At 54.1% G+C, this 13,777-nt stretch overlaps 1 protein-coding gene across 2 annotated transcripts; it reads right to left on the bottom strand.

Moving 5' to 3' along the window:
- Positions 1 to 297: 297 nt before the first annotated feature.
- Positions 298 to 10,494, bottom strand: RHOD (ras homolog family member D). Of its 2 annotated transcripts, none has more exons than XM_055314688.1 (5): positions 10,340 to 10,494; positions 5,686 to 5,773; positions 4,585 to 4,694; positions 2,728 to 2,837; positions 298 to 2,142 (listed from the first exon to the last, which is right to left on the bottom strand). In XM_055314688.1, exons 1-5 carry the CDS (start codon positions 10,469 to 10,471, stop codon positions 2,040 to 2,042), a joined length of 543 nt encoding a protein of 180 aa, XP_055170663.1. In that variant the 5' UTR covers positions 10,472 to 10,494; the 3' UTR covers positions 298 to 2,039. The 2 variants fall into 2 exon arrangements, with proteins under 2 accessions (XP_055170663.1, XP_055170656.1); XM_055314681.1 differs by having other exon boundaries at positions 2,703 to 2,837.
- Between the last annotated feature and the right edge of the window lie 3,283 nt (positions 10,495 to 13,777).

Genomic DNA, 13,777 nt, shown 5'->3' on the forward strand with positions numbered 1-13,777 from the left:
AGAGAATCCCAAGCAGACTTTCCACTTCCCTGACATGGGGCTGGATACCACAACCCTGAGATCATGACCTGAGCTGTAATCAAGAGTCAGATGCTCAACCAACTTAGCCACCCAGGTACCCTCTTACTTTTTTAAGACTTTATTTATTTGAGAGAGAGAGAGCAAGAGAGCACAAGCATGAGTTGGGGGCAGGGGCAGAGAGGGAGAAGCAGACTCCTCCACTGAGCAGGGAGCCCTATGTGGGGCTCGATCCCAGGACCCTGGGATCATGACCTGAGCTGAAGGCAAATGCTTAACTGACTGAGCCAAAGATTTATTTATTTATTTGAGAGAGAAAGAGCATGTGTGCATGGGGGGGGGAGGAGGAGAAAATGAGGGAGAGAAGCAGACTCCTCCATTGAGCCCAGAGCCCAATGTGGGCCCTGATCTCATGAGCCTGAGATCATGACCTGAGCCAAAATCAAGAGTTGGTCACTCAACTGACTGAGCCACCCATGTGTCACCCTGGAACTACTTTTTTTTCCTTTTCTTTTCTTTCTTTCTTTCTTTCTTTCTTTCTTTCTTTCTTTCTTTCTTCTTTTTCCCTTCCTTCCCTTTCTTTCTTTTTCTTTCTTTCTTTCTTTCTTTCTTTCTTTCTTTCTTTCTTTCTTTCTTTCTTTCTTCTTTCTTTCAATTTTAGGTATTTATTCATGAGAGATAGAGAGGGAGGCAGAGACTCAGGCAGAGGGAGAAGCAGGCTCCCTGTGGGAAGCCGATGCAGGACTTGATCCCAGGACCCTGGGATCGACCTGAGCTGAAGGTAGACACTCAGCCACTGAGCCACCCAGGTGCCCCTGAACTGTTTTTAATGAAACTGAAGGAGTGCGTTTTTGGGGCTGGTTCTTTGTGGGTGGGCCTTATCCAATCAGTTGAAGACCTTAAGAGAAATGACAGGTTTCTTGACAAAGGAATTCTGGCTCAAGTCAGCAGCACAGAAAGCCTGAGTATCCAGCCTGCTGCCCTGCAGAACTCAGATTCAAGACTGCGACATCAACTGACCTGAATCTCCAGCCTGCCCTACAGGTTTTAGACTTGTCAGCCCCCGTGCTCCTGTGAGCCAATTCCTTACAATTTCTCTCTCTCTCTACACACATCCTATTGGCTCTACATGGTTCTGTTTCTCTGGAAAACCCTAATATAATATTATTCAGTATATTACATCTATGCGATATTATATATTTATCATACATAAAAATAACACTTGTGAACCTTTTGTGAGCACTTACTGTGTGCTAAGCAGTTTGCATGTGTCTCATGATGTTCTTACTCATTAAAGGCTCCATGATATCATCTATGATTGGTCCCATTTCACAGATGGGGATACCAAGGCACAGAGGGTTCAAGTAATTTGCCCAAGGTCCTAAAGTGATAAAGCCAGGCTTGGATTCAGGTAGTCCCACTCCAGTGCCTACATGTGGTGGACTCTCATCTGCTGTGGAACATGTGTGTAAAGCAAAGCGCATGACATAACTGACAAGTGATGTTTTAGTTGTTACGGTCACTACTGGATGGGCAGGGGGGGAGAGAGGAGGGGCAGGGTGTGTGTTCTGGCCCTGGTCCTAGGACTGCCTGTTCCTGAACATGCAGCCCTGTGACAGCAGCGAGGTGGTGCCAGGCTTGAACAGGCTCTTCTGGATGTGTGGTCCAGGCTGGGAGCGGGGAGTCTGGTAGTCATTGTAAAGAACTCCAGGATGAGCCCTCCACAGGGCTGACAGGCTCTGGAACCCCCTTCCTCAGGCCTCAGGGGGGTTATGGTCTAGTCCAGGGATCGAAGCCCCAGGGTTGGGGACCCGGCCTTGGTAGTGTCCATCTGTTTGAGGTGTAGTACGGTGATCATGGTCTGGGGACTGGGTCCAGCCCGGCCAAGTGGGCAGCTCAATGCCCAGCTCTTTCCTGTGCTGCTGGGGTGATTGGGACAGAGAGGGCCTCAGGATGTCAGATCACCACACAAAAGGTCTGGGTAAGCCTCCTCCAGAAGTTGCGACTGCGGCTACTGAGGGCTACCTTGGCTGCCTCCTGGAAGACCGCGTGGACGTTTTCTTGGAGCAGGGCCGAGCACTCGAGGTAGGCCACTGCACCCACAGACCTCGCCATCTCCTGGCCCTAACAGAGAGAGTGGACAGGGCTATGTTGAGGCGGAGACCTCTGCGTGGCCTCACATCCTGCCTCCCCACAGCTCTCTTGGCTGTCCTAGGGAGTCTCCAGGACCAAACTGGAAGGCAAGTTTTTCTAGGACACCCACATCTCCTGCCCCCTGGCTTGACCAAGCAGTCTCATGGCTTCACTGGATTTCCTGCCTCAGTTCCAGGATGGGTCCCTGCCTCTCAAGGCACCAACTAACCTACTTCCTAGGCATGTAGCACAGAGGGGCCTGTAGACTAAAGAACTAGGGTTCCTCTCCAGGCCTCAGGGTCCCTATCTGTGAAGCAGGTGGGTAGGATTATCTGAATGGGCACATTACTTACTCTGCCTTTCATAGGCAGAACCTTTGAGAGTATTCTAGATGCCACTTCTAAGCCCAACCATTCCCAGATTACCCCTACCCTGACCCACCCCTCTGAGTGTGCTGGATGCCTTGAGCTGCTCAGAGGCTGGACGGGATCAGCATACCCAGAAGCTCCCCCTCTCAGGACCTACCCTCACCCCTGGGCTGGGTTTCCTACCCTGTGGTAGGTCACAGGCTCCAACCTATTTTTCCGTAGCTTCTTCAGCAGTGACTTGTCCTTGCGCAGGTCAGTCTTGCAGCCCACAACAATGATGGGCACCTCCTTGCAGAAGTGGTTCACCTCTGGATACCACTGTGGGGAGGGTGGCAGTGTGGGGCTGTGTGTTAGTCATCTGGATGCTGTCCCTTTCTGCAGATGGGGAGAAAGGGCCACCCTCTTGCTCCCCAGGAAGACTCCAGCAAAGATAATCAGTGCAGCCAACATTTAGGGAGAATTACTACTCTGTGCTGGGCTCTAAGACTTTACATTATGAACTCATCAATTCCCCCAAGTCTCTACAAAGCAAGTTCTATCGTCAATCCCATTGCACAGATGCAGTGACTGAGGCTCAGAGAGTCTATATAACTTGGCCTTGATCATACAACTGGAAGTGGCAAGATTTGAGCCCAGGGTTGGGCCCCAGAGCCCTGCACCCACATAGGCTAGAATCCTGCCACTCTGCAAGGTAAGGGCCCCCAAGACTGCCTCCCAACTGGGTGAAATATATAAAGAAATAAGTCATCCTTTAAAAATAAAGCAGTTTGCAAAATGGTTGGAGCAGCTGTTTGCCTGGTGGAGGGACCACTCCTATTCTGTGTCAGCTGCTCTTTGGAATGTGAGGCTCCAGGGCCTGGTTACTTCAGCCTGGACAACTGGAGAGTCTAGAATCTGGAGACAGGAAATTTGTATTTCCAGAATGAATGCCTACTCAGTTGGTCTGCTCAGAAAAAACCAGCATCAAACCGCCTGGCTTCTGGAGCCAGATGAGGCCCAAGTGGGATCCTGGGCAGACTCCCCATACTCTAACCCCTCCAGAAAACTGTGCTTGAGAATGGTCTTCACTGTGATTTCACTTTGTTTGATCTAACAGTGAACACTCAGCCTTTATCCTGCCTGAGTCCTGGCACCAGGCAAGGATCTCTCCCTCTTCTATAACCTAGTTGGCACTTTGCCCTAGGACTCTGCTCTCTTGGTTCTCTCCAGGTGACTTTCTCAAGTTCAAGGCTCTTCCCCACCAGCAGTTCCTAAATGGATCTGCCCAGCTGGGCCTGGCCCTCTCCTGGAAGCTGCACTCAGACCTCCATGCCTACCTGGCCTTCCCCTGAGATGTCTAACAGCCTTCATTTCTCACCTCATCCCCCACTTGCTCCTTCTCATCTTGGAAGCTGGCAAGTCCACATTCTACTTGCTCTGGTCAAAACGTTTCTCCCACTCCCAGTCTGGGGATAATACTACTATTGGCTCCATCAGGTTACCAGGAATAGATGAGTGAATGTGTCTAAGTGCCCAGAACAGTGTTTGGTACAAGGTAAGTTCTCAATAAATATTACTATCATTGCTGTGATTAATGTTGCTAATGCTGTCACCAGTTGCACTCTGAGGAATCCTGGTGCACAGTTTGCATGCCACTCACAGGGAGGCCCTGGAGCAGTGGTGTAGGAGCAGAACAACTCAAGGGACTATGTCCATGACACCTCTGAGCAGTGAGCAGCCTTGGGAATCCCTGACATACCGGGGGGGGGGGGCATCTTGGGAGGCTGCTGAAAGCTAGCAGTCACACAGAGCTGCCAGAAGCTGACCATGCATGCAACCTCAGGCAGGCCCAGCCTGGGGAGATGCTGGGGCCTCTGGGTCACCCAGCATCCTCAGGTAGGTGTCACGATGGAAAGAGCCATGGCATTCTGAGTCCAAACTCTGCCACTGAATCCCTATGGAACCTCTGGCAAATTGCTGCCCCTGCTCTGGTCTTCTGTTTCCCCATATACACGAAAGTTGCTGGACTTGATGTCATCCAGGCCTGGCTATAAGGGCTGTACCTCCCCAATCCCCCAGTACCTACCCGGTTAAAGATGTTGTCAAAGCTGGGTGGGCTGGTGACATCGAAGCAGAGGAGCAGGACACTGGCATCAGGGTAGAACAGGGGCCGCAGGCGATCATAGTCAACTTGCCCTGGGTAGAGTGGGGGTGATCACTCCCTTCAGATCTCCCCCAAGATCAGGGAGGTCATCTGAGCCTGGGTCAGGGCCTGTTTGTGTGCCTCATGGTGTTTAGGTGGCCATTCCACGTGAACACTTCCCCCTGGCTTGCCCGTGGGATGTGTTAGCCCTGGTCTGGGTGAGATTACTTGCTGAGATAGCCCTGTTCTGGAAGGAGTAGGGGACAAGGAAGGCAGAGGCCCAGCCTACAGGGACTGGGGCCATTGGTCAGAAGCCTGCTTTGCCCTGGGCTTGGGTGGTGAGGAGTTAGAAGCAGGTAGGACCCTGGACAAAGGCATCTTAACCCAGTAAGGGGGCTGCTAGGATACCCTGGGGTTAGCTTTCAGCTCTGGGGTGGATTTGACTGAACCCTATGTAGGTAAGCTCAGGAAGCTGGAGGGCAGAGGTCAAGTCAAGGTCAGGTAGATCCTACAGAAGTCAAAGCCAGGGGCAGCCCCGGTGGCGGTGGTGCAGCAGTTTGGCGGTGGCACAGCGGTTTAGCGCCGCCCCTGGCTCAGGGTGTGATCCTGGAGCCCCGGGATGGAGTCCCACATTGGGCTCCTTGCAGGGAATCTGCTTCTCCCTCTGCCTGTGTCTCTGCCTCTCTCTCTCTCTCTCTCTCATGAATAAATAAATAAAATCTTAAAAAAAAAAAAAAAAGAAGAAGCCAAAGCCAGGGTAGAATGCCTAGGAGACCAGGAATAGTTCACCCCTCAAAAGAAGAGAGCTCTGGATCCCCCCTTGTCTCCAGGGCATTGCTGGCTACCCTCTGTTGGTTGAAGGAGGCAGCAGACAGACACAGGCACAGAAGCAAAGAAGCTTCAGGTTCCCAGGGACCCTAATCCCGGCCAACACCTGTCCCTTGGAGATTGGTTGACCATGGTTCAGAAGGGAGTAGGGCTTGGCTCCTGGGCACGTGGGGCTCCTCCTCCTGCCCAGCCCCTCCTGTGGCCCCGCACACCCACCTGCTGTGTCCCAGATCTGGAGGTTCAAGGGTTTGCCTTTCATTTGCAGATTCACGGTGAGCCGCTCAAACACAGTGGGGGTGTAGCTCTGAGGAAGAAGGGGGCGAGGTGCAGGCTGTGAGGACAGCTTCTGAAGCAGGGTGGGCCCCAGTGCCCAAGCCAGAGCCCTCAGACACCTGCAGCACTGCCCCTCTTTGGGAGTCTGACGGTGGAGGGAGTTTCTGGGAAGTAGGTAGCCAGCGGGGTTGAGGGAGGCCTAGAGCTGCCGCCTCCTGCCTCCTAGCTCTCTGCCCCAGCATGGCACTCCATCTCCCTGGCCTTCTCAACTGTAAAGTGGGAATATTAAAAGTACCTACTGCAGTGTGTTGCTGTAAGGATTCAGTGAGAAGCTCTGCGCAGAGCCTGGCACAAAATAAGCACTCTACACATGACGGCTACTGTTATTTTTATCTTTGTCCCCCTGGATGGGGGACTGTTCCATTTCTGAGCCTTCCTTCATGCTGTCCCCTCCTCCTGGCATGACATTAACCTACATTTGTTTGTTTGATTGTTCGTTCGTTCATTCATTCATTCATTCATTCATTCATTCATTCATTCATATATTTATTCAGTAAACAGCACTTTCTCTGGTCCTGGATACTGGAGAGCAAGTAATAAACAAGACTTGCTATCTGCTCTGGGGAGCTTGTAGCTTTTGGGGGTCCCTGGGCCTCCCAACCTCTCATAATCAACCAAGACCCCTGCCCCGTGCCACCTTCCCCAGGATGCCTTGCTGGATCTCTTCCCATATCCTCTCCATTTCTGCCTTTCTTATTTTCCCTCTCTGGTGTCAGGAGGAAGTCACTCAGGCCACAAGCCCCTCCACTTCAGGCCTAGAGCCTGAGTGTACTCCGTCTTCATAAAGGCTGAATGAATGGAAACAGGATGGGTTTTGTATGCAGACAAAATGCAGGAATGAGAAGGGGGAACTTGTACACATAGGGTCTGAGCAACAAGTGAGAAGGTTTTCAAAACTCTATCACAAACAAAAGCCCTTTGCTGGAATGGCATGCGGGACCAGGCTGTAGCTGGTCCCCAGGGCTCGCTCACTTGCTCAGGGTTGGTCGGTGGGGTGGCAGCATGGGGAGCCCTTGTCCTCCCCATTTCCTATACCAGATGGGGCCCACACCTGCCCTGACTCAGGAGGATTTCAAGCCTGTCTGCCTGTCGGCCTGCCCACTGGCACTCACAGTCAGCCCCTGGGCTCCTGGTGTGTCAGTGTGGTCCTCCAAGCCACTGTGGAAGGTACAGGGGGAGGGTGGGAGAAAAGGTGAGTCCCGGAGTGGGCAGATAGAGAAGTCGAGGATGGCCCTGGGATAGGGGCTCAATCCGCCCTGGACTCTAGCCAGCTGTCACTCTCTCTATTAGTAGGTACAGACGAGGGTTCCATCTACCTCCCCAGCACCTGCCTGCCCAGGCCTCTCCTCTCAGGTCCTTTGCCTGGCGGGAGACATGGTGGCTAGAATACTGGCTTTGGGATCAGATGTTCCTGGCTTAGAACTGGCTCTGGCCCTCACCAGCTGTGTAACCTTGGGCCTGTCCCCTCACTGGTTAAAGGAGAAGAGTGGCCCTTTACAGTGTGATAGGAGAGACTGGCTGGCAGGTGAGGCTCAGCACAGATGCTCACTGCTTAGAAAGCTGGTCACCAGGGGCAGTGTACATGCCAACTGCCATCCATCCCTACAGGTGGCGTGCCCTGCCCTAGCCTGTCACCGTGGAAGGGACTGACACCTGCTGAGCTTCCACTTACCCACTCCCCTTTGGCAGGACCCCTCCTGATCTGAGGTGGAGGGCAGCTTGCCACGAAGCTTTTGGGAGACATGTGTCAGTATTTTGCAAACATCTGTGGAGATGACACTGTCATCCACATTTTCTAGGGATCTACTGTGCATAGCCCTCTACCTGTACTGTGTCTGATCCCTGTAACCTTGGGAAGTTAGCACTATCTCCATTCTCCTGATGGAGAGGGTTAGGGTTAGGGTTAGGGTTAGGGTTAGGGATGAGGACGGAGCAGGGAAATGACTTTCCCAGGGTGACACACTGGACAGCTGGCTAAGAATGGAGGCCAGTCTTCCTGGCTCAAGAGGCCAGGCTCTGTTCCAAGCCATTTGCTCTCCTGAGGTCACCAACTCTCTTAGCCACTGGTATCAGGAGTGGGCAGGAAAGCCCTATTCCAGACTACGGGGGTGGGTTGCTCCTATGACTCCCTGCTCACAACCCTCCCTGCCATAGACTTTGTCTATACATTCTGTTGTGTTCTTTGAACCACTAGGCAGGGTCACTCTGACCAGTAAGTGCCTAATCTTATCTGTTGAGCTATCCTTAGCCAGAAAGGCAGGGCAGGTCTGACCTAGACCAAGGCAGAGGTGACTCAGGCTTGTGTCTGGCCTCATGGGGCTCACAGACAGATCATTACAGGATAGGAGAACATAGTTCAATAAAGGAGAGTCAGGGGTTTCACACCCTGAGTTCCTATGTGACCAGGAGGAACTGAGCTGGTTCTGGAAGGTAGGGCTGGTATTCCCTGCCTGCTCCTGTTCCCACCCTTCTGTGGGACCCCTGGACTTTGGAATGGTTGCGGACCCAAATGTCAGCAAGGACCAAGCAGAGGCTGGTGTCCCGCCTGGACTTCCCTCTACCTTAGGAGCTCTCTCTACTCTGCTCCCCTGCTCTGAACTGAGGCTGGGCCACAGCCAGATAAGGGTCACTCAGATCCCTTCAATCCCAGCTCTTTGGGGGGACTCTGTATTCTAGCTGCTGGTTCCCTGAGCTTGGAGGCCTGCCAGGAGGAGGAGTGTAGGAGTAGGAGCAGAAGGTTGGTCTGGCAGGTAGAGTACTAGGGATCATAGAGAGTGTCCTGGTCAAGGGTGGGGAGATCTGGGCTCTTGACCTACACTGCCACTCCTGGTCCCTGCACCCCAGGGCAAGGCTGTTTCTCAAGCTTCAGTTTTCCCTCCTGTAAAATGAGGCTTTTCTGGAGCCTGGACTTTGTGATTCTTTTAAAAGAAGAGCTCTTTCTTGTACCTGGAGGTAGAGGGGTCCCCAAAAAGATTAAGAGCCCAGACAAAGTCAAGTCCATCTCCCGGTAATAAGCATGCCCTCCCTTCCCCTGGCCAGCCCCAGCTTGTCCTTCAAAACACACATTCCATCAACTTCCAGATGCCCGTTTCCATGTTCCAGCCTCTCTGGAATCAGGATGAGCCTTGCCATCCCAGGACACCTCTCCCAGCTGGTCTCCTGGACCCTGGCTGGCCTGGTCCCTCTGTGGCACTCTTCCCACCATGCCATAATTGTCGGGTTCCCATGTGCAGCATCTGAGGGCCCAGAAACTTGGCCTATCCAACTTAAGAAAAAATGTGACTGGCCAGAGGAGGTGATGTCAGCTTCACAAACCACAAAGCAAGAGTTGGCTGGATGCTGCCACAGTGGAGAGGGAGGTCTCACACTGTTACCAGGCCTGGTCTCTCCTGCCTCCCCCATCGGACTCCCCAGGGTCTGCACAAACTCAGGGGTTTGGAGGATGATGTGACAGGCATGAAGGAGAAGAGACCCTGGAAGCAAACCCGCAGACTCCCAAAACTAGGCTGAGAGGTGGCAGGGTAAGGGGCCCAGCCCCTATCGTGGTGCCTGTGAGCCTGCCTGGGCAGTTTGAGCACACCAGCCAAGGACTGACAGGTAATGTGCCCAGGGCGTCCAGGACATGCCAGGTAAACACATGCTGTCTCTTAGCCTTACCTAATTCCACCTCACTACCACTCTCAGGTCTCCCGCCCTCTGACGTTGTGTGAGGAAATGGGAGGCTCAGAGAGGTTAGGCAAGGTACGGAGGGACACAGTTTGTTAGAGGAGAGCTGAGCTGCCAACCAAGCTATCTGACTTGACTCTGGTGTGCTCTGACCCTCCAAGACAGAGCCCACCACATGACCGCTGTATGCACAACAGCTGGTGAAAAGACATTTGCGAAACTTCAGTGAGTCCTTCCTGCTGTAAGCTCAGAGCTGAGCCCTTGACCTGTATTAACTCTTCACAATGACTCTGGAAGGTGGGCACCATCCTTATTCCTATTATGTGGTTGAGAAAACAGGCACGGAGGGACACCTGAGTGGCTCAGTGGTGAGCACTGCCTTCCGCTCAGGGACGATCCCAGGGTTTGAGACTGAGTTCTGCATTGGGCTCCTTGCATGGAGCCGGCTTCTCCTCTGCTTGTGTTTCTCATGAACAAATAAAATCTTAAAAAAGAAAAGCAAAGAAAAAGGAGGCACAGAGAGGGTAGGGGATTTGTCCAAGGCACACAGCTTTCAGTGGCAAAGCCACGATGTGAGCCCGGGCAAGTCTGGCTCCAGTGTCCTCAGTCCCGCCTGGCCATGCTGTACCACGAAGTGCTCTCAGGATCTGCGGGGTCCCCAGGTCACTAAGTCAGTCCCCGTGACAACGATTCCAGGTAGGTGCCATTCCCGTCACTTTACAAATCTCGCTCCCGACTACGGAGCAAGACCCGCCTCTGGATCCACGCTGCGCTGGGAGACCCCTCGGGAGGCCGGCTGGGCGCCCCGGCCGCGCGTCCGGAGCTGCGAGGCAGGGTCGGGAGCGCCGGACCGGAGGGGGCTGGCACTCACCTCGGGGAAGGCCCCCTGGGCGAAGACCATCAGCAGCGACGTCTTCCCGCAGCCGCCGTCGCCCACCAGGACCACCTTGACGGACCGCGCGCCCGACGGCGCCTCGGCGCCCCCGGCCTGGGCCGCCTTCATCGCGCGCGGGCGGCGGGGCAGGAATGTGGAAGGGGCGGGGCGGCGGGAGGAAGTGCGCGCGGCGCGGCGGGGGGCGGGGTCGCGGGGCCAGGTGCGAGCCGGGGGCCGGGCGAGCGGCCCGGCTGGCCAGTCCGTCCGCGTCCCGCTCGGCCGCTCGGGGGACCCGTCTCGGGCCCCTACCGAGTGCGGGCGCCGGGGGCACGCGAGGGGGTCCCACACTCGGCCTGAGTCCTCGGGAGGGCACCGGGTCCGATGGGGAGATGACCAGGAGCCGGATGATGACAGTGTGACAGTGTGTAGGGGGAGGGTGGACAGGGAAAGGGGAGGACCTGGGCCACTTCCTCTGGGAAGAAGGAGGAGGTGGGGGTCGGCCAGGGGCGCCTACCAGCTCTGTAGGGATAAGAACTGGGTTCCTGGTGCCCAGCACAGGTGGGCCCTAAAAAAGCCAGTGACTTTGGATGAATGAATGAATGCGTGAAGGAATGAATGTGCACCCCCCCCCAAAAAAAAAACACCACAATCCTACCTCCAGATGTTTCAGGCCAGGTGGGAACGGGGTGACCCGGGCATGCCCTTATGGGTCAGTTGCTGGCCCTGCCAGCCTGGCCTGCCCTGCCCCAGCCAGCACCAGGAAGTTTCAACGCAGGTGGGTGGGTGACCACCAGTCTCACCTTTGGCTGGGGCATAATCTAAGGAATATGAGGGAACCTTCCACCTATAAAGTGCTCAGAGCAGGGGCATCTGGGTGGTTCAGTGGTTCAGTGTCTGCCTTTGGCTCTGAGCATGATCCTGGGATCCTGGGGTCCTGGGATGGAGTCCCACAGCAGGCTCCCCACAGGGAGCCTGCTTTTCCCTCTGCCTATGTCTCTGCCCCTCTCTCTGTGTCTCTCATGAATAAATGGATAAAATCTTTTTTAAAAAATGTGCTAAAAAAATGTGCTCAGAGCAGGGTCTGGTGCACTGTTGGTGACACTGTTAGTGATCCTTACTATTTAACCAACACCAATGCCTGAGGGCCTGGGGACCCTGAACCATTCCAGACGAGGTCCCTATCTTGAGAAGCCCACACCAAGAATGGGGGACAGGCAGGACATTGGTGTGGTAAGAGCTACAACAGAGGTGGGGACAGGGAGTGGGACAGGAGTAGGGAAGAAGGGCTCCTTACCTGGGGTGAGGGGTAGGGGTCAGGAAACCCTTCTGAAGAGAGGACCAGAGCCTTGAAGAAAAAGTGAAACAGTCAAATGGAGGAGGGAGCAAGATGCTCCAAAGTGAGGGAGCAGCACATGCAAAGTATGGAGGCAAGGGGGGGGTACTTTGCTGGGGTGCTGTGGTCCTTCTCTGTGATGGAAAGTGAGGGAGGGCAGGTCGGGAAGCTGGTGCTAGGAGAGGCTGAGGTTCAAACAGGGCCTGGATTGTGGAGCACTTTGGTGCTGGGAATAAATACAGAACTGAACTGAATTGAAATCTTTCGAAAATGGGCACAAGGCTCTTCCCAGATCCTTGACTGAGCGTTTTTAGTGAAGCTCCAAGGAACAGAAGGTAGTCTTTGGGTTTCACACACCCTCCCATGTCATGACATCATCCCTTGTGGAGTTCAAAGCTGGGCAGGTGGAAAAACACCTCAACCCGTGTTGAACTTCACTGTGGACCAAAGAGGCAGCTGGGGCAGGAGTCACTGTCCCCATTGCAAAGAGGCAGAGCCTAGACCCCTGACTCCTATTCTAAGCACAGCTGGGGCCACAGTTGGCAAAAGGAATGGAGCCTCATCTGGATGCCTCGAGGGAATATCTCATGACATCCCCACCCTTTAGGTGCTCTTTCCTCCCCGAAACTGCCAAAGGGCTGAGCAATGACTTGGCACTGAATTGGGTGTATAGCCACGGAGTAGGGCTCCCCGCCCCAAGGAGTGGTGGGGAGGGGCCCTGTCCCCCAACAATCAGCTGTCAGCCTTGTCATCCTCTCTTCTCCCCACTGCTGCTGTCATCAGGCTTTGGGTGACAAGGCTAGGAGGCAGGTGGGGCCAGACCGGAGGTGGAGGGAGCTGAAAGTCAGGCAGAGGCGTTTGGCCTTGGTTGCTATAGGGATAATCATTATAATGACATCCTTGAGGTATGTCATGCCTTACAGTTTCACTGAACATTTCCTAAGAATAACAGTGCCCATTAATGGGTGGCTAACTGTGCCGGCACTGTCCACTAGCAGGTGGATGAGGAGCATAAGGGGCAGAGAGGTTAAGTTCTTATCTAAGATCTATAGATTGTAAGAGGCAGAACTTGAATTTGAACCCAGATCTAGCCACACAGCAGGGCTCTCTCCTGATATCACACGTCATATGCATTATTCCATTCAGCCGTCAGACTGACAGACTGCCTGTGACACAGGCAGAGCAAGTGATCTGCTTCATTCTACAGGTTTGGGAACTGAGGCTCAGAGAAAGGCAGTGGCTTGTCTCAGACTAGTTAGACTTAGAGTCGGGATTTGGCCCCAGATCTCCTGGTATTAAATCCTAGCAGACATCGGGTGAGGGGAGTCTCCTCTGGTTGGCAGAGGATTTTCCTGAATGTCAGACATAGGCAGGCCCTGGACAGCAGTTTTTCTGGGGTTTATTTTGGAGGTGACCCAGGTCACAGTCTTCCTGGCCCAGGTGCCATTTACTGTTTTACTGTTTCCCGTGGGGGTCTATCCCTGAAGGCTTGTGGGTGACTCTGTCCCTTGAGGCCCCACTGGTGCAAAGCCCAGAGTTCTCTTGCCACCCCGCACAGTGGGCAACTGCTTTGCAGACCCCAGAACATCAGAAGTGGCCAGGCCAGCCCCTGGCCTGATGTGGAATCCTCAACTCAGGATGCAGGTGGCCAGGGAGGATCTCCTAGCCCCCAGCCAAGCCTAGAGCACTTAAAGGACAGGGAGCAAGGCCAACCTCTACGCCCCCAGATAGAAGTGCCTACCCCAGGCTGGCATCCAGCTGTGGCTCAGGGTGTTATGTCCAATAGACTGCCTGGTTGGACAAAGAGGAGAGAGGAAGGAAGATTCAAGAGAATAAACAAGCTGGAGACACAAAAAAGGAACAAAAGACCGCATTGGTGAAAATACAGCACACGATGTGATGGTAGGGGCAGCAGGCAGGTGACCATCCTCTAGCCTCCATTGGCTCCATCGTCTCCTGGCCTTGGTCCCCTTGCTGCATTTTTGACCCTCAGACCCCATCCTCCCGGAGGCCAGGAGTCCCCTGTGGCCCCAGCAGAGTCTCTGCTGCTGCCATGTGGCTGCTCTGCTCCCTGCGCCATCCTCTTGAGGGCTAGGGCTGAG

Source organism: Nyctereutes procyonoides, unplaced genomic scaffold, assembly GCF_905146905.1.
Source record: "Nyctereutes procyonoides isolate TBG_1078 unplaced genomic scaffold, NYPRO_anot_genome, whole genome shotgun sequence".
Classification (NCBI taxonomy): Eukaryota; Metazoa; Chordata; class Mammalia; order Carnivora; family Canidae; genus Nyctereutes; species Nyctereutes procyonoides.